The sequence below is a fragment of the Chiloscyllium plagiosum genome, chromosome 11, assembly GCF_004010195.1.
Source record: "Chiloscyllium plagiosum isolate BGI_BamShark_2017 chromosome 11, ASM401019v2, whole genome shotgun sequence".
NCBI lineage: Eukaryota > Metazoa > Chordata > Chondrichthyes > Orectolobiformes > Hemiscylliidae > Chiloscyllium > Chiloscyllium plagiosum.
The window spans coordinates 15,255,478-15,281,113 of record NC_057720.1 but is presented as its reverse complement, the minus strand read 5'-3'; the positions used below and the strand labels follow the sequence as shown (position 1 = coordinate 15,281,113).

The window sequence follows — 25,636 nt, the reverse complement described above, 5'->3', positions numbered from 1 at the left end:
CAGATCCTGTTGTAATCTGAGGTAACCCTCTTCGCTGTCCACTACACCTCCAATTTTGGTGTCATCTGCAAATTTATTAACTGTATCTCTTATGCTCACATCCAAATCATTTATGTAAATGACAAAAAGTAGAGGACCCAGCACTGATCCTTGTGGGACTCCACTGGTCACAGGCTCCAGTCTGAAAAACAACCCTCCACCACCACCCTCTGTCTTCTACCTTCGAGCCAGTTCTGTATCCAAATGGCTAGTCCCCCCTGTATTCCGTGAGATCTAACCTTGCTAATCAGTCTCCCATGGGGAACCTTGTCGAACGCCTTACTGAATTCCATATAGATCACATCTACTGCTCTGTCCTCATCAATCATCTTTGTTACTTTTTCAAAAAACTCAATCAAATTTGAGAGACATGATTTCCCACGCACAAAGCCATGTTGACTATCCCGAATCAGTCCTTGTCTTTCCAAATACATGTACATCCTGTCTCTCAGGATTCCCTCCAACAACCTGCCCACCACTGAGGTCAGGCTCACTGGTCTATAGTTCCATGGCTTGTCTTTACCGCCTTCTTAAACAGTGGCACCACGTTTGCCAACCTCCAGGCTTCTGGCACCTCACCTGTGACTATCGATGATACAAATATCTCAGCAAGAGGCCCAGCAATCACTTCTCTAGCTTCCCACAGAGTTCTTGGGTACACCTGATCAAATTTATGTGACTTGAGCGTTGCTGGCTGGCCAGCATTGATAGCCCATCCTTCTTTGCCCAAGGAGGTGGTGGTGAGCTGCCTTCTTGTATCACTGCAGTCCACCTGCTACTGATTGAGCCACAATGCCGCTAGGGAGGGAATTCCAGGATTTTGATCCAATGACTAAAGGAACAGCAGTATGTTTCCAAGTCAGGATGGTGAATGGCTTGGAGGGGAACTTGCATGTGGTGGTGTTCCCAAGTACCTGCTGCCCTTGTGTTTCTAGATGGAAGTGGTAGTGGTTTCAGACAGTACTGCCTAAGGATCTTTGGTGAAGTTCTGCAATGCATCTTGTAGACAGTACACAGTGCTGCTACTGAGTGCTAGTGGTGGAGGGATTGAATGTTTATAGATGCGGTGCCAATCAAGTGGGTTGCTTTGTCCTGAATGGTGTCAAGCTTCTTGAGTTGTTGTAGCTGCAACCATCCAGGCAAGTGGGGAGTATTCCATCACACTCCTGACTTGTGCCTTGTAGATGGAGAGACTTTGGGGTGTCAGGAGGTGAGTTACTCGCTGTCGTATCCCTCGTCTCTGACCTGCTCTTGCAGCCACTGTGTTTACTTGGTGAATCCAGTTGAATTTCTGGTCAATGGTAACCCCAAGGATGATTAGTTTAGATTAGATTACTTACAGTGTGGAAACAGGCCCTTCGGCATAACAAGTCCACAACGACCCTCTGAAGAGCAACTCACCCAGACCCATTCCCCTACAATTACCCCTTCACCTAACACTACGGGCAATTTAACATGGCTAATTCACCTAACTGCACATTTTTGGAATGTGGGAGGGAACCGGAGCACCCGGAGGAAACCCACGCAGACACGGGGAGAATGTGCAAGCTCCACACAGACACTTGCCTGAACCCGGGTCTCTGGCGCTGTGAGGCAGCAGTGCTAACCACTGTGCCACCCGTGTAGGCAGTGGGGGATTCAGTGATGGTAATACTGTAGAATGTCACGGGGCAGTGGTTTCAGTGTCTTTTATTGGTGATGGTCATTGTCTGGCATGAATGTTACTTGCCACTTGTTGACCCAAGCCTGGATATTGTCCAGATCTTGTTGCATTTGAGCACAACTACCTCAGTATCTGAGGAGTTACAAATGGTGCTGAACACCATGCAATCATCAGTGAACATTCCCACTTCTGACCCTGTGGTAGAGGGAAGGTCATTGATGAAGCAGCTGAAGATTGCTGGGCCTAGGACACTACCCTGAGGGACTCCTGCAGAGACATCCTGGAGCTAGATGACTCCCATAACCACAACCATTATCCTTTGTGCCAGGTATGACTCTAACCAGTGTGTTTGCCCTGATACTCATTGATTTCAGGTTTGCCAGGGCGTCTTGTTTCCATACTTGGTTAAATGCGGCCTTGACGTCAAGGGCTGTCACTCTCAGCTCTCCTCTGGAATACAGCTCTTTTGTCCATATTTGAACCAAAGCTGTAATGACATCTGCAGCTGAGTGTTCTTGGCGAAACCCAAACTGGGTGTCACTGAGCAGACTGTTGCCGTGTAGGCGCTGCTCGATAGCACTGCAGATGACCCCTTTCATCACTTTACTGATGATGGAGAGTAGACTGACTGGGCAGTGATTGGCTGGGTTGGATTTGTCCTGCTTTGTGTGTACCAGACATACCTGGGCAATTTTCCACATTCTCAGGTAGATGCCAGTGTTGTAACCGTACTGGTACTGGAAGAGCATGGCTAGGGGAACGGGAAGTTCCAGAGCAAGCATCTTCAGTATTATTGCCGGAATGTTATCAGGGCCATTGCCTTTGCAGTGTGCAGTGCCACCAGCCGTTTCTTGATATCACATGGAGTGAATCGGATTGGCTGGAGACAGCGTCTGTGAAGCTGGGATTGAACTAGGGTTGATACACTGTCTTGATGGTAACAGTAGAGTGGGGGATATACTAGGCCATGAGGTTGCAGACTGTGCTGGAATACAGTTCTACTGCTGTTGATAACCCACAGTGCCTCATGGATGCCCAGTCTTGAGCTGCTAGATTGGTTTGAAGACTGTCCCATTTAGCACGGTTATAGTGCCACACAACACAATGGAGGTTATTCGCAATGTGAAGGTGGGACTTCATCTCCACAAGGATGGTGCAGTGGTCACTTTTGCCTATACTGTAGCGAACAGATGCTTCTGCAGCCAACAGATTAGTAAGGATGAGATCAAGTATGTTTTTTCCTCTTGTTGGTTCCTTCACCACCAGCCACAGACTCAGTCCAGCAGTTATATCTTTGAGGACTCAACCACGAATGCTGCTGCTAGGCCACTCTTGGTGATGGACATTGAAGTCCCCCACCCAGAGCACATTTTGCACCCTCAGTGCTGTTCAACATGGAGGTGTACTGATTCATCAGCCGAAGGAGGATGGTATGTGGTAACCAGTAAGAGGATTCCTTGCCCATGTTTAACATGAAGTCATGAGACTTCATGGGGTCTGGAGTCGATGTCAAGCACTCCCAGGGCAACTCCCTCCCGACTGTATACCACCTCTGCTGGGTCTGTTCAGCCGCTGGGACAGGACATATCCGGGGATGGTAATGGTAGTGTCTCAGGCGTTATCTGCAAGGTATGATTCCATAAGAATGACTGTGTCAGGCTGTTGCTCGAATAGTCTGTGAGACAGCTCTCCTAATTTCGGCACTAGCCCCCAGATGTTGTTAATGAGGACTTTGCATGGTTGACAGGGCTGTTTGCATTTTTGCCTTGGTCTTTTCCGACTCCAAGGTTGATTTCAGGTGGTGCATCCAGTTTCATTTCTTTGTTTTAACTTTCTAGTGATTGATACAACTGAGTGGTTTGCTTGGCCATTCAGAGGGCAGTTGAGAGTCAACCTCAATGCGATAGCTCTGGAGTCACATGTCGACCAGACCAGGTAAGGACGGCAGATTTCCTTCCCTAAAGGACACGAGTGAACCAGATTGGTTTTTCCAAAAATTGACAATGGTTTCACGGCAATCAGTCGACCCTAAATTCCAGATTGTTCTTTACTGAATTCAAGTTCCACCATCCACCATGATTCAGCTTCCCTATCCTTCCTGCCAAAGTGGACAACCTCATTTTTTCTGGCATTATATTCCATCTAACAACCTTTTTATCCATTCACCTAACCTGTCTTTATCCCTCTGCAGACTTTGAATTAATATTTTTACTTGTAACACTGCTGTGACAATTATGTTGCCAACGTTTGGCTTTGATATCAAGCAGGCTCTATTATAGAGCCCTAGAGTCATGGAGGTGTACAGCATGGAAACTGACCCTTCGGTCCAACCCGTCCATGCCAACCAGATATCCCAACCCAATCTAATCCCACCTTCCAGCACCCGGCCCATATCCCTCCAAACCCTTCCTATTCATATACCCATCCAAATGCCTTTTAAATGTTGCAATTGTACCAGCCTCCACCACATCCTCTGGCAGCTCATTCCATACACGCACCATCCTCTGTGAAAACGTTGCCCCTTAGATCCCTTTTATATCTTTCCCCTCTCACCCTAAACCTATACCCTCTAGTTCTGGACTCCCCGACCCCAGGGAAAAGACTTTGTCTATTTATCCTATCCATGCCCCTCACAATTTTGTAAACCTCTATAACGTCACCCCTCAACCTCAGACGCTCTAGGGAAAACAGCCCCTGCCTGTTCAGCCTCTCCCCATAGCTCAAGTCCTCCAACCCTGGCAACATCCTTGTAAATCTTTTCTGAACTTTTTCATGTTTCACAACATCTCTCCGATAGGAAGGAGACCACAACTGCATGCAATATTTCAACAGTGGCTGAACTATTGTCCTGTACAGCCGCAACATGACCTCCTAACTCCTGTACTCAATACTCTGACCAATGAAAGAAACCATACCAAATGCCTTCTTCACTATCCTATCTACCTGCGACTCCACTTTCAAGGAGCTATGAACATGCGCTCTTTGTTCAGCAACACTCCCTAGGACCTTACCATTAAGTGTATAAGTCCTGCTTAGATTTGCTTTCCCAAAATGCAGCTCCTCGCATTTACCTGAATTAAACTCCATGTGCCACTTCTCGGTCCATTGGTCCATTGGCCCATCTGATCAAGATCCTGTCGTAACCTTCTTTGCTGTCCATTACACCTCCAATTTTGGTGTCATCTGCAAACTTCCTAGCTATACCTCTTATGCTCGCATCCAAATCATTTATGTAAATGACAAAAAGTAGAGGGCCCAGCACCGATCCTTGTGGCACTCCACTGGTCAAAGGCCTCCAGTCTGAAAAACAACCCTCCACCACCACCCTCTTTCTTCTACCTTTAAGCCAGTTCTGTATCTCTCTCCATCCGAACTTTCTGCCCTTCGCTCCCTTAGGTCCAACCCCAACCTTGTCATCAAACCTGCTGACAAAGGGGATGCTGTTATCATCTGGCGTACTGAACTCTACCTCGCAGAGGCTGAGCGCCAACTCTCTCAGATTCCTCCTCCTACCTCCCCCGGAGCATGACCACACCACTGAGCATCAAGCCATTGTCTCCAACACCATGACTGATGTCATTTCCTCCGGATGCCTCCCCTCCACAGCTTCCAATCTCAGTCTCCCAATCCCGGACAACCCGTTTCTACCTACTCCCCAAAATCCACAAGGAGGACTGTCCCGGCAGGCCCATTGTGTCAGCATGCTCCTGTCCCACTGAACTTATTTCCTCCAACCTTGACTCCATCCCTACTCCTCTGGTTCATCCCTCCCCACCTACATCCGGGATTCCTCTGATGCCCTGCGAACATTGACAGCTTTCAATTTGCAGGCCCTAACCACCTTCTATTCACCGTGGATGTGCAATCTCTTTACACATCTCTCCATCCCACACTAGGACGGCTTGAAAGCTCTTCGCTTCTTTCTCGAAAAGAGGCCCGAACAATCTCCATCCACCACCACTCTCCTCCGCCTGGCTGAGCTTGTTCTCTCTCTCAACAACTTCTTCTTCAACTCATCCCATTTTCTCCAAGTCAAAGGTGCAGCAATGGGTACCCGCATGGGTCCTAGCTATGCCTGCCTTTTCATGTTCCAGGCCTACCCGGGTCCCCTCCCACAACTGCTTTATCGGTACATCGATGACTATTTCAGTGTGGCTTCATGCTCTCGTCCTGACCTGGAAAAATTCATAAACTTTGCTTCCAGTTTGCATCCCTCCATCACCTTCACCTGGTCCATCTCCGACACTTGCCTTCATTTCCGGGAATAGTCTATCCACTAATATCCATTACAAGCCCACTGACTCCCACAGCTATCTGGACGACAGCTCTTCTCACGCTACGTCCTGTAAGGACTCTATCCCTTTCTCTCAGCTCCTTCGCCTCTGCCGCATTTGTTCCGATGAGGCCACTTTCCAAAGTGATGCTCTTAATATGTGCTCCTTCTTCTCCAACCGTGGCTTCCCACCTACAGTTGTTGACAGGCCTCTCGACAGCGTGCGGTCTATCTCCCGCGCCACGACCCTCACCCCCTCCCTCCCCTCCCAGAACAAGGATAGGGTCCCTCTTGTTCTCACCTTTCACTCTGCCAGCCTTCACAATCACACACGGCACCTTCCCATCACATCTAACACCTCTCCCATCACACACGGCATCTTCCCATGCAATCCCTTTACCTCTTCCATGCTCACCATCAAAGGCCCCAAACACTCATTTCAGATTAAGCAGCATTTCACTTGTACCTCTTTCAATTTGGTCTACTGCATTTGTTGCTCCCAATATGGTCTCCTCTATATCGGAGAGACAAAACACTGACTGGGTGATTGCTTTGCTGAGCACCTTCGGTCTGTGCGCAATCAGATCCTGGACCTTCCCGTGGCTTGCCTCTTCAACACACAATCCTGCCCCCATACCCACATGTCTGTCCTTGGCCTGCTGTAATGTTCCAGTGAAGCTCAACGCAAACTGGAGGAACAGCATCTCATCTTCCAACTAGGCACGTTACAGCTTTCGATCTCAACATTGAATTCAACAACTTCAGATGATTATCCCATCTCGACTCCTCTGTTTTCATTCTGCTCCGTAATTTTATTTCATTCATTTTATTTATCCTTTTTAAAAATGTTTTCACTGTTCTGTACCTCTTATTTCTTGATTGTCTCTCTTTCTCTCACTCCCCACTCTCTCATCACCTTTTTCCTCTCCTCTTCCCCCTTTGCTACCCATCTCCCGTTTTCCATTTTGCCTCTGCTTCACCCACCCCCACATATTTTGTCACATACCATTGGCTTCAGCCTTGGTCATTCACAGCTCCTAATCTCCCTATAATCTCTCTATGCATTGTCATTATCACCTTTTTATTGCTACTTTTGCTTCTGGAGCCATGACTCACCTTCTCTCAGCCTAGTATAATACCTCCCTATTTCTCCCTTTTTTTTAGCTTTGACAAAGGGTCAGTTAGACTCGAAATGTCAGCTTTTTTCTCTCCTTACAGATGCTGCCAGACCTGCTGAGATTTTCCAGCATTTTCTCTTTTGATTTCTGTATCCAAATGGCTAGTTCTCCCTGTATTCCGTGAGATATAACCTTGCTTACCAGTCTCCCATGGGGAACCTTGTTGAATGCCTTACTGAATTCCAGATAGATCACATCTACTGCTCTGTCCTCATCAATCCTCTTTGTTACTTCTTCAAAAAACTCAATCAAGTTTGTGAGACATGATTTCCTACGCACAAAGCCATGCTGACTATCCCTATTCAATGGGGAGAAAGTGAGGTCTGCAGATGCTGGAGATCAGAGCTGAAAATGTGTTGCTGGAAAAGCGCAGCAGGTCAGGCAGCATCCAGGGAACAGGAGAATTCCCTGGATGCTGCCTGACCTGCTGCGCTTTTCCAGCAACACATTTTTATCCCTATTCAGTCCTTGCCTTTCCAAATACATGTACATCCTGTCCCTCAGGATTCCCTCCAACAACTTGCTCACTACCTACGTCAGGCTCACTGGTCTATAGTTCCCTGGCTTGTCCTTACTACCCTTCTTAAACAGTGGCACCATGTTAGCCAACCTCCAGTCTTCTGGCACCTCACCTGTGACTATCAATGATACAAATATCTCAGCAAGAGGGCCAGCAATCACTTCCCTAGCTTCCCACAGAGTTCTCAGGTACACCTGATCAGGTCCACCTTTATGCGTTCCAAGACATCCAGCACTTCCTCTTCTGTCATATGGGCATTTTGCAAGATGTCACCATGTATTTCGCTACTTTCTATATCTTCCATATTCTTTTCCACAGTAAATACTGGTGCAAAATACTCGTTTAGTATCTCCCCTATTTTTTGTGGCTCCACACAAAGGCTGCCTTGCTGATCTTTGAGGCACCCTATTGTCTCCCTAGTTACCCTTTTGTCCTTAATGTATTTGTAAAAGCTCTTTGGATTCTCCTTAATTCTATTTGCTAAAGCTATTTCATGTCCCTTTTTTTCCCTCCTGATTTCCCTCTTAAGTATACTCCTACTGCCTTTACACTCTTCTAAGGATTCACTCGATCTATCCTGTCTATACCTTACATATGCTTCCTTCTTTTTCTTAACCAAACGCTCAATTTCTTTAGTCATTCAGCATTTCCTATAGCTACCAGCCTTTCCTTTCACCCTGACAGGAATATACTTTCTCTGGATTCTCGTTATCTCATTTCTGAAGACTTCCCATTTTCCAGCTGTCAACAACATCTGCCCACAATCAGCTTTCGAAAGTTCTTGCCTAATATCGTCAAAATTGGCCTTTCTCCAAGTTAGAACTTCAACTTTTAGATCTGGTCTATCCTTTTCCATCACTATTTTAAAACAAATAGAATTATGGTCGCTGGCCCCAAAGTGCTCCCACACTGACACCTCAGTCACCTGCCCTGCCTTATTTACCAAGAGTAGGTCAAGTTTTGCACCTTCTCTAGTAGGTACATCCACATACTGAATCAGAAAATTGTCTTGTACACACTTAACAAATTCCTCTCCATCTAAACCTTTAAAACTATGGCAGTCCCAGTCGATGTTTGGAAAGTTAAAATCCCCTACCATAACCACCCTATTATTGTTACAGATAGCGGAGATCTCCCAACACGTTTGTTTCTCAATTTCCCTCTGACTAGTAGGGGGTCTATAATACAGTCCCAATAAGGTGATCATCCCTTTCTTATTTCTCAGTTCTACCCAAATAACTTCCATGGTTGTATTTCCAGGAATATCCTCCCTCAGCACACCTGCAATACTATCCCTTATTAAAAATGCCACTCCCCCTCCTCTCTCACCTCCCTTTCTACCCTTCCTGTAACATTTGTATCCTGGAACATTAAGCTGCCAGTCCTGCCCATCCCTGAGCCATGTTTCTGTAATTGCTATGATATCCCAGACCCATGTTCCTAACCATGCCGAGTTCATCTGCCTTCCCTGTTAGGCCCCTTGCATCGAAATAAATGCAGTTTAACTTATTAGTCCTACCATGTCCCTGCCTGCCCTGTTTGACTCACTTCTGTTCTCAACTGTACCAGTCTCCGATTGATATCTTTCCTCACTGTCTTCCTGGGTCCCACTCCCCACCTTACTAGTTTAAATCCTCACGAGCAGCTTGAGCAAATCTCCCTTCCAGTATATTAGTCCCCTTCCAATTTAGGTGCAAACCGTCCTTCTTGTACAGGTCATGTCTACCCCAAAAGAGATTACAATGGTCCAAAAATGTGAATCCTTCTGCCGTACACCAGCTCATCAGCCATGCATTCATCTGCTCTATCCTCCTATTCCTGCCCTTACTAACTCGTAGCACCGGGAGTAATCCAGATATTACTACTCTTGAGGACCTCCTTTTTAAATTCCTGCCTAACTCTCTGTAATCTCCTTTCAGAATCTCAACCTTTTTCCTTCCAATGTCATTGGTTCCAATGTGGACAATGACCTTTTGCTGGCCCCTCTCCCTCTTGAGAACATTTTGTACCCTCTCTGAGTCATCCTTGATCCTGGCACCAGAGAAGCAACACACCATTCTGCAATTTCTTTGCTGGCCACTGAAACATCCGTCTGTACTCCTGACTGGAGAGTCCCCAAACACAATTGATCTCTTTGAACCCGATGTACCCCTTGTTGCATTACAGCCAGTCTTGGCTGTTCGTGCTACGTTCCCCTGAGAATCCATCACCCCCTATATTTTCCAAAACAGCATACTTGTTTGAAATGGGTATAGCCACAGAAGGCTGCTGCATTAGCTGCCTACCTCTCTTACCTTTCCTGGAGTTAACCCACCCCCCATGCCCTTCCTATAACTGCCACCCATCACATATTGTTGCTGTTGCAAATTCCATAGTGCTTCTAACTGTCTCTCCAATCGATCCATTCGATCTGATAAGATTCGCAACCAACAGCATTTATTGCAGATATAATCCGCAGTAACCCTTAAACTCTCTTTAAACTCCCACATCAGACAAGAAGCGCATATCACTCTACTAAAGGCCATTTTTGCTCCTTCACAATCTACAGATACAGAAAATATCACCATCTTATTCCTCTACAAAACACTGCCCCAGGTTAAATGAATAATTCTGACTTATATTTTAAGTTTAATCAAGAGACATACCTCAAAAAAAATAATCAAGAAAGAACCCACTCTACACACGACCACAGACTTTCTGTAGGTCACACGTAAAAACAATTAACTTATCTGCTTCTGTGCCGTGAACTCCTCCAAGATCAGTTGTGAATTTCACTATTTGTTAATTTTCCCAGAAGCACTCCGATGTCCAGCGATACATGAATTCAAACAGCAAAGGCAGTAACCATGCAGGTTCACTGCTGTGTCAGTTTCTTTCTCTCTCTCCCCTGCACTGACCTGCCCATGTGCTTCCTTTGTTTGTTCTTCTCCCTTATAAAACTGCGGTTGTTTTGATTTATTTTTCCCAAAGTTCCAAAACAATGCAACAGCATATAAACAGTAATTGCTGCTCCTGGAATTCCAAGGAAATCACCTCCAACATCTAAAATACCTCAATAAAGGAGCAGCTGTTACAGCCATAAGTTTTTCCTGTCCTCCATCTTGGATTACCCGGAATCCTATATTCAAACTTACCGGTAATCTTCTCCATATTTTTCAGTGTTCTTCTCACGTCTACGCCGTTGTTTCTCTCTTCTTGCTTCAAGTTTCTTTTTCTCTTCCTCATCTTCATTATCAGTTTTCTTTTTACCTTGATGATAATATTCTTTTTAAACAAGGTACTACTGAAAGTTACCTAAGTACATACTTTATGAATAATGAATTTACCTACCTTCATTTTTGTCAAAGCATTCATATGCATCTGGCTCATATGCATCTTTTGTAAAATCTTCATCCTTTGTTGTTCGATCCTGAACCACATTTGTTGCAGTCTGTTCAAAAGGGACAAAATTAAAACGTTAGAGACAGCACCAACGAAGTCTAGAAAGCCAAGCTAGGTAAATTCTCCACAAATCCTGCCCAGTAACGTATGTTATGTAAACTACAGTAAAACACTATAAAAGTAGGTAATATTCAAACTTCTATCTCAGACAACTGCCAGCTTTTAAGCCTGTCTGACTTGTGCAGATAATAGACACATCACAAGATATGAATATCCAATCTAACAAGAAGTAAATGTCCGGATTCAATGAGGGTATTACCGGAGTCTTTGAGATCTTGGTTGCAGTATTGTTAGCTGGAGACTTGGCCACTGAAATACATTCGAACAGATAATTTTCTATTATTACATAATCTTCCACATTAACAATAAACTATGATATAAATTTCTTACTAGAAAAATAACCAGCCAGAATTCAAATTTAATATTTAAAAAATATCAAGCAGCACAATATACAATAGTACTTGAATTTCAAATTATTTTAAAATGCACCGTTATTTTCCAAATATTGATGTTTCTATAATAACTTTGATTATAGTTCAGTTAGTTTTTTTAAAAAGATCATGACACTTCCAGCTTCAGTTATGGCCCTCTGCAAAATAGACTGCACATACTGTAAAAGTAATGCATGTTTCAAATTTTAGAATAGGGAAATTAGTATCTTAAATAATAATAGAGTGTTTTTTTTGTTTGAAATGTACCACTGTAGTGGCATAGCAACTGCCGTGCAGTTATATCCGCCACACAGAGTTTATAGTAGTCCTGGAGGTGGACAAGACTGGATTAATCAATGATATAATAAAAGGTACATACATACACAAATTAAAAGGAAAGGTAGGTTCCTTGGGCCCTCAAGCCTGCTCCACTGTTCAATAAGATCACAGCTAACATGTTTCTGTTTCGAATTCCGCATTCTTATTTACTTCTGACACCATAAGCTCCCTTGTCTAACAAAAAGCTATTTATTGCTTCTTTAAAAATGTTCACTAACCCAGCTTCCACCATAAGACAGAGAATTACAAAGTCGTACAATTCATAGAGGGAGAAAAAAAACCTTCCCATCTGTCCTAAATAGTTGATCCCCCCCTTCAATTTTTACACTTGCTTTGGATTAGTCCATAAGAAACATTACTTGTCCATTTACCTTAAAACTGTTCAAGATTGTGTATACTTCTGTGGGAAAAAAAAGCCAGACTGTCTAACCTTTCCCTGCAAGGCAACTCCCTCATTCCAGATATTCATCCAGTAAACCTTCCAAAACCTTCCAACACAGTTACATTTTCCTTTGAGCAAGGAGATTAAAACCATGCTCAGTAGTAGAGACAAGGCATCACCAATGCCCTGTATAACTGAAGCACAACATCCTTACCTCGGAGCTCAACTCCTCTCGTAATGTAGGACAGCAATCCATTGGCCTTTTAATCATTTGCTGCATTGATGTATTAACATTGCGACACCAAACATCAAGATCTCTCTACCTTGGATTTCTGTAGTAATTCCCTGTTGGTTCTTATTCTTCCTGACCAATTTCAACTTTTCATATTACACGCCAGCTGCCAGATTATTGCCCACCAACTCAACTACTCATATTGGTCTGCAACTTCATGTCTTCTTCACAACATATGAAGAAAGTGAGGACTGCAGATCCTGGAGACCAGAGTTGAAAAATATGGTGCTGGAAAAACACAGCAGGCCAGGCAGCATCCGAGGAGCAGGAGAATCGACGTTTCGGGCATAAGCCTGAAAAAGGGCTTCCTGAAGAAGGCCTTATGCCCGGAACGTCGATTCTCCTGCTCCTCGGATGCTGCCTGGCCTGCTGTGTTTTTCCAGCACCACATTTTTCAACTTCAAAACAACATATGCCCCTTACCTACCTTCCTACCACCTGATTTAGCTACCATGTCCCCATTACCCTAATCTAAGTTATAAACTGTAAATGGGTGAGGCCCCACGAACAGACCCTCTGTGGCACCCAACTCCTGTCAAGCAGGAAAGACCTTAGAGCCATAGCACAGAAGGGGTCTCTTCAGTCCAGCTTTCCCTTGACAATCCAAAATAACCCATTTACCCTTTCTATCCTCCTGCACATGGCCCACTGCCGTGCAGCTTGCAACAATTAACATGCAGACCCAGGCAGCAAATTCCAAACAATCATTACCCTCTGCGTGAAAAACTGCTTTTTCTCATGTCCCCTCTAACATTGCTGTCACTTCGTTTGAATCTATGACCCCTGTCATTTAAACGTTATAAGTAATTCTGACTGTAGATACTCTTGGTAAAGATCAAACTGTTTCAATTAACTAGCATGCATAAATTTACTATGAATCTACCCAATAATGAGCCTACTATGCCAATTCATTTCGAGTTGGTAACATTGAAGCAAGCGATTGTTCTGCATAAGGCAATGCAGTACTTACCGGATGCTTTTAGAGTTTTGTCAGCAGCTGCTACTTTCTGTTTCTTTATTGTAGTTTTGTTGGCCTGTGCCCCCTTCCTTTTCATGCCTCTTCCAACATTTGATGAAAACCCACCTCTGTTGTATGACACACCACTCCCAGTTCTTGAGTACATATCTAAGTCTGATAGCTGTAATGTATTTTAAAAACCAAGCAAATGTTACAAATTTGGCCACTAATATTCCTAAAATTTCTAACAAATGAGCCTAGTCATTGTAGACATTCATGGAGTCTGTTGCAAGTCATGCAAACTTTGCCTCAGACCAAGATTCTGTGGAGATAAATGTTACTGATTTTAATTTTCTTTGGAATATCATTAAAATTCTTAAAAATTCCTTGCCCTGTAACAGTTTTCAAATTTACTGTAGAGATTTCTAGTTCCTGCAAAGTTTATGAAGGTTTCTAGCTCAGGTTGAGGTTTAGGGTGTAGGTTTGCTCGCTGAGCTGTACGTTTGGATATCCAGACGTTTCATTACCTGGCTAGGTAACATCATCAGTGGTGACCTCCAAGTGAAGTGAAGCTGTTGTCTCCTGTTTTCTATGTTTGTCCTGGATGGGGTTCCTGCGGTTTGTGGTAATATCATTTCCTGTTTGTTTTCTGAGGGGTTGATAGGTGGTATCTAGATCTATGCGTATGTTTATGGCATTGTGGTTGGAGTGCCAGGCCTCTAGGAATTCTCTGGCATGTCTTTGCGTAGCCTGTCCCAGGATAAATGTGTTGTCCCAGTCAAAATGGTGGGTTTTTTTTCCTCCGTGTGTAGGGCTACGAGGGAGAGGGAGTCATGTCTTTTTGTGGCTAGCTGGCGTTCATGTATCCTGGTGGCTAACTTTCTTCCTGTTTGTCCTATGTAGTGTTTGTGGCAGTCCTTGCATGGAATTTTGTAGACAACGTTGGTTTTGTCCATGGGTCATACAGGGCCTTTTAAGTTTGTTAGTTTTTGTTTGAGAGTGTTGGTGGGTTACTGTAGAGACTAAGACCCCTAGGATTCCGAGGGGTCTTAGTAGTCAGTGCGTATACAGAAAACCGACAAACACTGACCAAATACTTAACTATACCAGCAACCATCCCAACACACACCTAAGACCCCTCGGAATCCTAATAGCACACAAACCCACCAACACTCTCAAACAAAAACTAACAAATTTAAAAGACCCAGTACAATCTATAGACAAACGTCATCTACAAAATTCCATGCAAGGACTGCCACAAACACTACGTAGGACAAACAGGAAGAAAGTTAGCCACCAGGATACACAAACACCAGCTAGCCACAAAGACACTACCCTCTCTCCCTCGTAGCCCTACACACAGATGGAAAAAAAAACACCAATTCGACTGGGACAACACATCTATCCTGGGACAGGCTAAACAAAGACATACCAGAGAATTCCTAGAGGCCTGGCACTCCAACCACAATGCCATAAACAAACACATAGATCTAGATACCATCTATCAACCCCTCAGAAAACAAACAGGAAATGACATCACCACAAACCCCAGGAACCCCATCCAGGACAAACATATAAATAGAAAGCAGGAGACAACAGAGGTCACCACTGATGATGTTACCTAGCCAGGTAATGAAACGTCTGGATATCAAACCTACAGCTCAGCGAGCAAACCTACACCCTACATTTCTAGTTCCTACTCATATTTAAAATATTACCACCATTAGTCTGTATGTGCTGCTCATCGCCATAGCCTCCCACCATTTTAAACTTACAATATCCTGTGCCTAATTATATAATTAAACTATATATTCAAACATACTTATTCAGATTTGAATCTATCTGGAAAGGTTGTTTTTAAAATGCCAGCCAAAACTTAATCAGGACATGATCATTAGATGGGATTTTATTTTATGATATTGCCATTAAGCATATCTTTCATTCAAAACCATAGTTTAGGATTCTACCTCAGGCTTTCTGTGAAACAGAAGTGCTACAGGACATCATCAACCTAACAATAATTTTATTCAAGGAAGGAAGCAACTGATAACATTACGTTTGGAAGTCAGAGAGATATAGAACTAGTCCAGAAGAACCAGAAACATCTAAATACACTCAAAATCATCTTTGTTTTTGAAAAGGAATATTAGAATGCAAAAGCATCTCAGCATAGTGGACTAAAGCATTTGAAAAAACTAGACTTCACAAATGAAGACATTTATTTTTACCCCCAGGACATGACCTGGATCTCATGAAAAATGTATGATGCCACAAAAACCAGTAAGAAATATTACAAAAAGTTCAACTATTCAAATAACTATAATTAGAGTAACTCTCTGAGAAATACAAAATGCCAGAGAATGCCAGTGTGTGGTGGTGGTGGTTGAAGGAGACACACAGAAAGAAGGGAGATACCCCATCATCATTTTCCGTTTTTCCAGATCAAACTTCAGCTGTTGACAGGGTACCTTTGCAACATTTGAATGCAGGCATAAAGAAAATTACATTCCCTAAGCCTCATCAGGTACATAGCCAGAGTTAAGAAAAGAAACAACAAAGCTAACTTTGTTTAAAGTAAGTATTTTCTTGTTTATAAATGAATGGTCACACTGAATATCAAACAGTTATGCATGCGTGTCATTATTCAGAGGGACATTCCATTATGCTTGCATTCTAATCTTTTCAAACACAAAGCTGAGTTCCAGCAGATTTTGATCAATTACATTTTTGCTATTTTACAGGTCAATTTTGCTCTCAAGGAATAAGGACCAAAAAAAATCCTAAATGCTCCCATTCCAAAGTGCATAATCTCTGCAGGAGAAATTTTAACTATCACTGAATGCTTATACCATGTTTTGTAACTAAAATACATCAGTAATATATCAATATTGCTTTTATGGTCTTATGTTCTCTGAAAGAAAAAGAACAAACTTGAATCTACGACTATATTCAAATTTGTTGGTGAGAAATATGATGGCACCTGTGTTGATTACAAGCAAATTTTTCCAAGCAGTGTTGTTTTATCAGAAAATAGAACATTACCTAATATTGTAAAAGTGTAATTATATTACTTTCCAGTGTAATTAGAAGTTAAGTGATGCAGCTTTGTTGGAAAATGAGAACGCCACCCGTGGCGCTTCTGCTTCTCAAGGGATCTTGGATATAATGGCAACAGCAGTTGTGTGTACTGCACTCAAGTACAAAATAATAGTTTTGCAGAAGCACATATCAAATGTGCAAGGCTAGGTTTAGGGAGAAAAATGCAGTGTTTGCATTAAGAATGGCATTTTCTGCTCATGGGAAAGCAGCATGAACAGCTGCCTATTAAACAAATAAGCACGTAGAGTCGGTAGAGTTGGCTACCAATCATGGTTGAGTGTGGTGAAGGAAGAGCACAGCAGGTCAGGCGGCATCCGAGGAGCAGGAGAGTCGGCATTTTGGGCAAACGCCCTTCCTCAGGAATGATTTCTGATGAAGGGCATTTGCCCGAAATGTCGATTCTCCTGCTCCTCAGATATTGCTTGACCTGCGTGCTTTTCCAGCACCACACTCTCAACTCTAATCTCCAGCATGTGCAGTCCTCACTTTTGTCTACCAAGCAAGGTTGCGTTAACTTTAATTTCCATCAGCATGAGACATTGTCAAGAAGGGCAATGAAGCCTAAAGTTTCAAAACGAATGGGGAAATACTCAAAAGAATTAACTCATCCGAGTAATTATTCTTCAAATGTGGGGAATTAAATTGGTTGCAGAATTTAAGAAAGCTATATTGAAATAATTTCTTTAATTCTATTCCCTTCTGTCCCAGTCTGATGTAGAAATTCAACCTTTTTAAAAATATAGCACAGGGGAAAAACAACTGGATGACATTAAATATTTACAAAACTTCCCGGTGTAATGATTGGTACTGAGTTGAAGTTTTGAAGCTAAACATAGGCTGCTCTTTTAAACATGAAAATACAGCATTGTTCAACCTTTACCATTTGGCTAATGTTTCACCAAAACACATCATAACTAAGATTATTGGAAAATGTCCATTTCTATTAATAATGAATTTGCTACTTTCTTGATGTGCGTTGTACTTCATTGACATAATTACTAAAGTTGTGGGATATTTGCAGTTGGGAGAATTTTGTTGAATCCAAACAGCTCATTAAATCAGAGTTTGGACTGAAATGCATCTATGATGCTGGTGATTAATACACTAAACAGTCGCTACAAAGCATAACTTAAGGTATCCAGTAATATTGAACGTGTACAGCATGAATAATGCTTATACTATGTCAAACATTTCCAAAAGATCACAAGCATGTACATTTTATATTTAGAGCAAACTCATTCATGTGGGATCCATACATCCAGTAAGAACAAATACAACTGATCATTAATAACCATGCACAAACTCAAAATGTTCATGTTGATTTCTCAGTGCACATGTCAATAGATATTCAAGGTATACACATTGCATACAAAGCTCAGGGGAATCTAAATATAGCAAGCAGTTAACCGTTCTGTGCAGTTTTCATGTTGTCATCCAATTGGTTGTGTCATGTGGGAAATTGCTGCAAAATCCAATTTGCTTTCAGATACAAGTGAATATAAAATGTAAAGGAATCCAAGTCACTGAAAAAAAAATCAAACTGGAAATGTTCAGATTAGTTTAAAAGAAGTAATTAGCTCTTCATTGTCACTGTCATTATGATTATTGGCCTTATCCTCTCTGATCAGAGAATTATTTCCCACATCTATCAAACTGATAATTTTCCAAAGATACAAATGGGATAGTCAGTTAAATTGATTATTATAAATTACAGTGCGTTTTTCAGGCACACAATGAGCACAAGGTTAACTTTTCCTGAAGAATTTAGTTAAGTAGGGGGTTGCAGCACAACTGCAGCAATTCTGCTTCAGGATGCAGATCAGAGGGTAAATCTTCAAAGAAAAAAAAAGAAGCTGGACATGGACACACCAGATGGCCTAATCTGATTCAAGATAATCCCATGCAAATCAGACTTGGTGTTGAACTAAAATGAAACTGGACATTTTTGATGAACTCCAACATTTAGCAATTAAGAATTGTGCTGAATCCAGCACAATTGCAAAGCTACCTGATCATGATGAATGGACGCAAGAGTCATAATCAACCACAAGGTTTACCTGCAACCATACCCTTCATCCCTCTCACAAAAATGCTGGCGAATTGGCAGAATATCATTCAGACTGCCTAAACATGAAAGCTGGTGCAGCAATAGTCTTAAACTTTGACAGTTAAGTTTGGGAGGAAAGTTCAACAGAATTCAACGTTTGCTTTTCAAACTTTGAAAATCCCTAAAGTGAAAGTTATGTGCCAAACTTCAATCAAAAATTTGATGGGCTTCAGAAAGGAAAAAGATTTTTATTGCAAGAATTTTAACTCAAATTATCTTGCTGTTTTAAAGTAGGACCCAAATCATAACACCTACAGTCAACATGTTTCCATTCATTTTAAAAACAATTTATTAACTATACTACCAATCAACTGTTTAGCTCATGAGAAAAACATATTTTCTCTCACTAGCAAAATAATGCTAGTGACCAGAAAAAGTTAATTTTGTATCCTTCATAAAAAGGTGGCAAGGGAATAGAATCTCAAAGATTCTGTACTTACTTCTCTGCCTCGACCTCTGCCTCCTCCTTGTCCTCCCAGAATCGAAAGGGATCCGCCTCCATACTCGTTGCCAGAATAAGAAAGCATTCCCCTCCCCCGAGAGCCTACAGTTGAAGGCTTCGTAAGGAGTGAAGAAAAGCTGCTGTAGGAAGAGTAACTTCCTCTTCCTGTTCCTGTTTCCGAATCAGCCCACACCCTAGGCATTGAACTTGAATGTGTGTAGGTGTCATCCCAGTTAGACCTGCCATTATCATATAACCGGCTCTGGCTTCTACCTTCATAAGGGTCAAGGTATTGATCACCGAAATTCCTGTAGGAGCTCTCGGATCGATCAGGATAGCTATCCCCAAAGCGACTTCGTCCTGGTTCATGTAAATCGTAGCCAGATCTATACAGATCACGGCCATCCAGAGCAGACCTGGAGTCATGCGACTCATAAGGTCCAAACCTGGAAAAATTGCACAGTAAGGAAACCGGTAAAGTTACCAGTGACATACAATAAAAACCAGAACAAAACACTGTTTACCTGCTAAAAAGGGTTCAAATACTCATTCCCTTTTTCGTAGGTATATATTTTTGCTGACGTTTGTATAAAGTATATACAGTATTAACATAGTTAAATGTGCTATGAAAATAAGTTTTCAAACTCAACAAAAGATTGTACTTGACAATGATTTTAAGGAGACTTACTCACAATTGAAAAGACATGCTGATCAGATCTAAGATTTCCAACAACTCTTATGTAACATTTTTCCTCCATTAAGTTATTTTTGCATTAAAACCATCAGTCAATATACATTTACTGTAGTCAGTATTAAATGTAAACCATTTAACAGAGGTTGCTACTTTTCCTGTTTTTTGAGAGCATGAAAACTTATTTACAGAAATAAATTAAGTATTTCACTTAAATGATAAACCTACCTAGAATATGAAAGCATATTCAGAGCCAGCAAGAATCATAAGCAACTAATCTTTAGAATTCTGTTTGAATTCTTTACATTAAGTCATTAATAAAATTATTTCTTTCAAGTCACAACTTTGAACAAGTCCAGAGCACGAGTTTATGCAATAGTTATATTAATCCAATTAGTTTTAATATTGACAGCTATTTAGTATGGAGTTTTCCAACTGCTTTTTCAAACTGGATAATCCTGTTTTTGAGCAGGATTATCATTGGTATAGTCTTTGTAGTCTCTGAAATCATCAAGACGCTTATTGCGGTGGGTATATTGTCATATCTTTCAGAAATACAATGCCAGATATTACAGGTCAGATTGAGGTCGTAATCTTTACAACTTTATTGCAGATACAATATATTTTGAATAATCAGAGGCATACTCATGTACCGAGAAGCCTGCTTTGCCACTGGTTTCATACCAATTTGAATTATAAGTCTATGAAGTGTTGTTTTGAACTGAGAGATACAGCATTAATAACAAAAAATGCCTTCATATATAAGCTTACAGAATGATCACATAGATCCTACATAAACTACAAATACTACAGGCTACAGTAGCCAGTTCGTTTAAGTTTGTTTGAACTGACTATGAAACATGGGGACAGATATGGTGTATCAAACTCTCTCCAGTCACCCTACAGTGCCAGGAGACAACCTTAAAGAGTATGGGTTTACATCTCAATTTTCAAATTTTCTAATTGGGCCATTCATTCACAGGATGAGGACTTCTTGAAAGTTCAAACTTAATTGCCCACCCCCAAAAGCTCATAATAAGGTGACCTTCTCAAACGACCACCACTCTGTATAGCTTACACCTACCATTAAAAATGGATAATGGAGCTGTAGTTCAAAACAGGAGTTGAGAGACTTGGTGGGAGCGGGGGCGGGAGAGAGATGGATTTTAATCACTGCTGTTTTTCTCAGATTAATTACGTGCTGCGGCTTTGTACCAAAAAAAAGCCGGCTGAACATGTAAATAGCCAGCAGGAAATAAGTGCATTGTTTGGTGTTCAAAAATAGTCATTTCATTGTGCTTTTAACATCTCCCCAACGCCACTGTATTTAAGGTTTTTAAATTTCCATTAAGCATCACAAATTCAATGAGAAAAACACTTTCACGTGGTCCTTTTAATTTTCCTATTAAAGCTTTTTTGGTAGATTTTGTGCTCATTAGGTGAGAAACATGAATGGTAAGTAATAAAAGCTTTTTCAACAATCTGATAAACATATTAGTGACACTTCTTTTAAAAAAATAAAACCACAGCAAACAAGATTTACCATCTTTAAAAGAATCCACTTAACATCTAATATGCTCAGAACTGCTACCGTATTAATGTTATCCATGGAGAATAAGCATTTTATGACAATAACCCATTATGTCTGTAAATGTTATATCATTTCTCTTAATTAACTGCAAACATTTTATCTCGTTTGCAGTCTGCACAGTTTAGATACCTTGAAATTTATCATAATTGTTAAGCTGCCTCTCAGCACTACCTACCCACATTGTTGAATATCACTCTACAAACACAAAACTCTTTCATTTTAAGATGAATTTTGGTAGTGCTAGCTTTGGTGATCAATGACCTGCTTCTGATGGGATTTAATCGAAAGAAAGCAATCACTCTAAAGTCCAATAAGTCAGTTAAGTAATGAAATCATGCCCACTTCTTTTAGACTAAGATGTCAAAGGTCTAATTAGCAGCTTCTATTGATCCTAATAAATTGCTATGAAATAAAGCAATCCATCATAATCTGTCCTGGAAATGAAATAATGCTGCCTTTATGAATTTTTGAAGACAACCTGGTTGGTCAACACAAGCTTAGCTGAGCTGCAGCATTGAATTGAAATTTGTAATTACTTCAATACATTTTTATCTTTGAATTTAAAATGTTCAGCATGACTCGAAAGACAGGCAGTAATAAATGATTAAGATTGCTTCACCTACCTCTCAGTCCTACTTGGGTAAGATTCCAGGAAAGATCTGGAGGTCCCATAAGAACTACGTTCATAGTCACCACTCATCCCCATACCTTTAATTAAAACAAAAAGTTAATATTTTCAGTTGAGAGCGCATTAAATATTTCCACAGAACAACTGACTAGAAGTATTTATCAGACCATCATTTGAGGCATTCAAAAATAAAGGGTTGAATTGGCTATCATGTTTTAAAAGGAGACAAAAACTATACTAAATGCATTTAAGACCTGACAGAGCTAGATTAAAGCTGTGAACAGTTCTCATCTTCATTGTCTTTGTACTAATTCAGTTCATTCAAATTAAATCCCATCCTGCTCAGACTGAGGATAAGTGCAAAGCAAGCCATGACCCCAGATTCAAAACTTGTTCTTCATTGAATTGGTTGAAACTCTGCTGTCAATGTGGGAGGTTTGCGAACGTACAATCTTTACACTCACTTGCAAAGAAGAGGCAAATGAGAAAAGGAACTATAATGACACCTGAAAAGTTTGAGATATCTGACCAATACTGCCACCTGATTTTCACACTCAGGAAATTCATCTTGCACTCCCCTCACGTTAGTGGCAGCTTTTTGCTGTATTCCTATTCCAGCCCTTGGTAAGATCATATTGCATATAGAAATTCCCTATTTTGAAAAAGCATGTGAATTAATTATGCAGCAAGTAGCAGTATTTTAGATATTTAAAGTTTAACTGCTCAAGTGAAACAAAGTTCATACGTGTGGCACCAATATTAAAAACAAATTCTGGAGACCTTCTTGACATCACAAAATGTAATTCTAAATGACCGTATTTTTATTAGCTAACACAGCAATGATGCTTTTCAATGAACTAATCAAAATTCCAACGTCTTGGTTGGGAAAGCAATGTTAGAACTCTTACACAAACACCAAAAATATATATCTTATTAAATATAAAAAGGTACAGGTAATACACAGGCAACTGACTAAACAAGATCATATTTAAAATATTTCAAAACTATTTCATGGGTTGTGGAGGTTTCCTATTACAAATTGCCCTGAAGATTTGCCCTTGATTTACATAACAGAACCAACAGTTTTCAAAATATGAACATCATTATGAGCAGGAATTAAAACCAGCATTGCATTCAAGTCGCTAATATTTTGAAAAATATGTTCTGCAATAGCAGACTTCTCTGCAAACTAGATGAAAAAAAAGAAATTAACCCTTCTAAAGCATCTGTCTGACTTGCTGAGAATCCCCAGCACAATTTTTTCAATTTTATTTCAAACTTTTCAAAATCTGCAATTTTATCCAATTGCTCTGTCGTCTCAAACGAAGGTGATCCTAATTTCATGGATCACAGCTCATGATTTTCTATTCAATCTGAGGCCATCTTTGCTGCCCCAACTGTCCATTCTCGAGTCATTCATGTCTTCACTTAATGAATGCATTTCTTGAGTCAAGCTTATTGCAATTGAAATTTATGCCTTCATATCAATATCCTCCATGGTGAATATTTTTCAAAGTTAAAAATCACATAACACCAGGTTATAGTCCAACAGGTTTAACTGGAAGCACACTAGCTTTCGGAGCGACGCTCCTTCATCAGGTGTAAGCTAGTGAGCTTCCAATTAAACCTGTTGGACTATAACCTGGTGTTGTGTGATTTTTAACTTTGTACACCCCAGTCCAACACCGACATCTCCAAATCATGAATATTTTTCAAAACTTTCAAAACCCTGAAGCAATAAGAACAAGACCTTTTGAATTTATTAAAAATTCACCAGCTCAAGCAGTCGCAAATGATTGTACTCAACTAACTTAAACACAAGTTGCCGCTTAAGCTATTACTCACAGATCCATAGTGATGTACAGCACGGAAACAGACCAGCCAGTCCAACTCATCTATTCCTGATGAAGGGCTTTTGCCCGAAACGTCTATTTTGCTGAAGCTCCTCGATGCTGCCTGAATTGCTGTGCTCTTCCAGCACCACTGATCCAGAATCTGGTTTCCAGCATCTGCAGTCATTGTTTTTACCTAAGCCAACAAGATATCCTAACCTAATCTAGTCCCATTTGCCAGCACGTGGCCCAGATACCTCTAAACCCTTCCTATTCACATAACCATCCAAATGTCTTTTAAATGTTGTAATTGGACCAGCCTCCACCACTTCCTCCGGGAGCTCATTCCATACACGCACCACCCTCTGTGTGAAAAAAGTTGCCTCTGATGTCCCTTTTATATCTTTCCCTCCGCACCCAAAACAATGCCCTCTAGTTCTGGACTCCACAACCCCAGGGAAATTACCTTGACAGTTTATCCTGTCCATGCCCCTCATGATTTTATAAACCTCTATAAGGTCACCCCTCAACCTCCGACATTCCAGGGACAACAGCCCCAATCTAATCAGTCTCTTCCTGTAGCTCAAACTCTCCAACCCTAGCAACATCCTTGTAAATCTTTTCTGAACCCTTCCAAGTTTCACAACATCATTCCTATAGAAGGGAGACCAGAAATGCACGCAATATTCCAAAAGTGGCCTAACCTGTACAGCCGCAACATGACCTCCCAACTCTTATCCTCAATGCTCTGACCAATACCGGAAAACATACCAAACACCTCCTTCACTATCCTATCTACCTGTGACTCTACTTTCAAGGATCTATGAACCTGCACTCCAAGGTCTCTTTGTTCAGCAACACTCCCCAGGACCTTAGCATTAAGTGTAAAGTCCTGTTCTGATTTGCTTTTCCAAAATCCAGCTCCTCGCATTTATCTAAATTAAACTCCATCAGCCACTCCTCAGTCCACTGGCCTATCTGATCAAGATCCCATTGTACTCTGAGGTAATCTTCTTCGCAGTCCATTATATCTCCAATGTTTGTGTCATCTGCAAACTAAACAATTATACCTCCTATGTTTATCTCCAAATCATTCATATAAATGAAGAAAAGCAGTGGACCCTACACTGATCCTCGTGGCACTCTACTGGTCACAGGCCTCCAGTCTGATAGGCAACCCTCCACCACCACCCTCTGTCTTCTTTCGAGCCAGTTTTGCATCCAAATGGTTAGTTTTCCCTGTATTTCTTGCTAACCAGTCTCCCATGAGGAACCTTGTCAAACACCTTGCTGAAGTCCATATAGATTACGTCCACTGCTCTGCCCTCGCCAATCCTTTTTGTTACTTCTTCAAAAAACTCAATCAAGTTTGAGAGACATGAATTCCCACCTACAAAGCCATGCTGACTATCCCTAATCAGTCCTTGCCTTTCCAAATACATGTAAATCCTGTCCCTTAGGATTCCCTCCAACAACTTAAGAGTCATAGAGATGTAAAGCATGGAAACAGACCCTTCGGTCCAACCTGTCCATGCCGACCAGATATCCCAACCCAATCTAATCCCACCTGTCAGCACCAGACCCATATCCCTCCAAACCCTTCCTATTCATATACCCATCCAATTGCCTCTTAAATGTTGCAATTGTCCCAGTCTCCACCACATCCTCTGGCAGCTCATTCCATACATGTACCACCCTCTGCGTGAAAAAGCTGCCCCATAGGTCTCTTT

The 25,636-nt window shown here is 41.5% G+C and overlaps 1 protein-coding gene across 1 annotated transcript in view; it reads right to left on the bottom strand.

The window, feature by feature from the left end:
- The window catches only part of znf326 (zinc finger protein 326), a 49,502-nt gene that overhangs the window by 13,296 nt on the left and 10,570 nt on the right, over positions 1–25,636 (bottom strand). Inside the window, exons 3-8 of the mRNA XM_043698758.1 lie at positions 22,070–22,154; positions 19,163–19,610; positions 13,529–13,697; positions 11,374–11,423; positions 11,004–11,103; positions 10,808–10,922 (exon numbers count right to left, since the gene is read on the bottom strand). Of these exons, the coding sequence (XP_043554693.1) occupies positions 10,808–10,922; positions 11,004–11,103; positions 11,374–11,423; positions 13,529–13,697; positions 19,163–19,610; positions 22,070–22,154 (967 nt within the window). The remainder of the gene's footprint in view (positions 1–10,807; positions 10,923–11,003; positions 11,104–11,373; positions 11,424–13,528; positions 13,698–19,162; positions 19,611–22,069; positions 22,155–25,636) is intronic.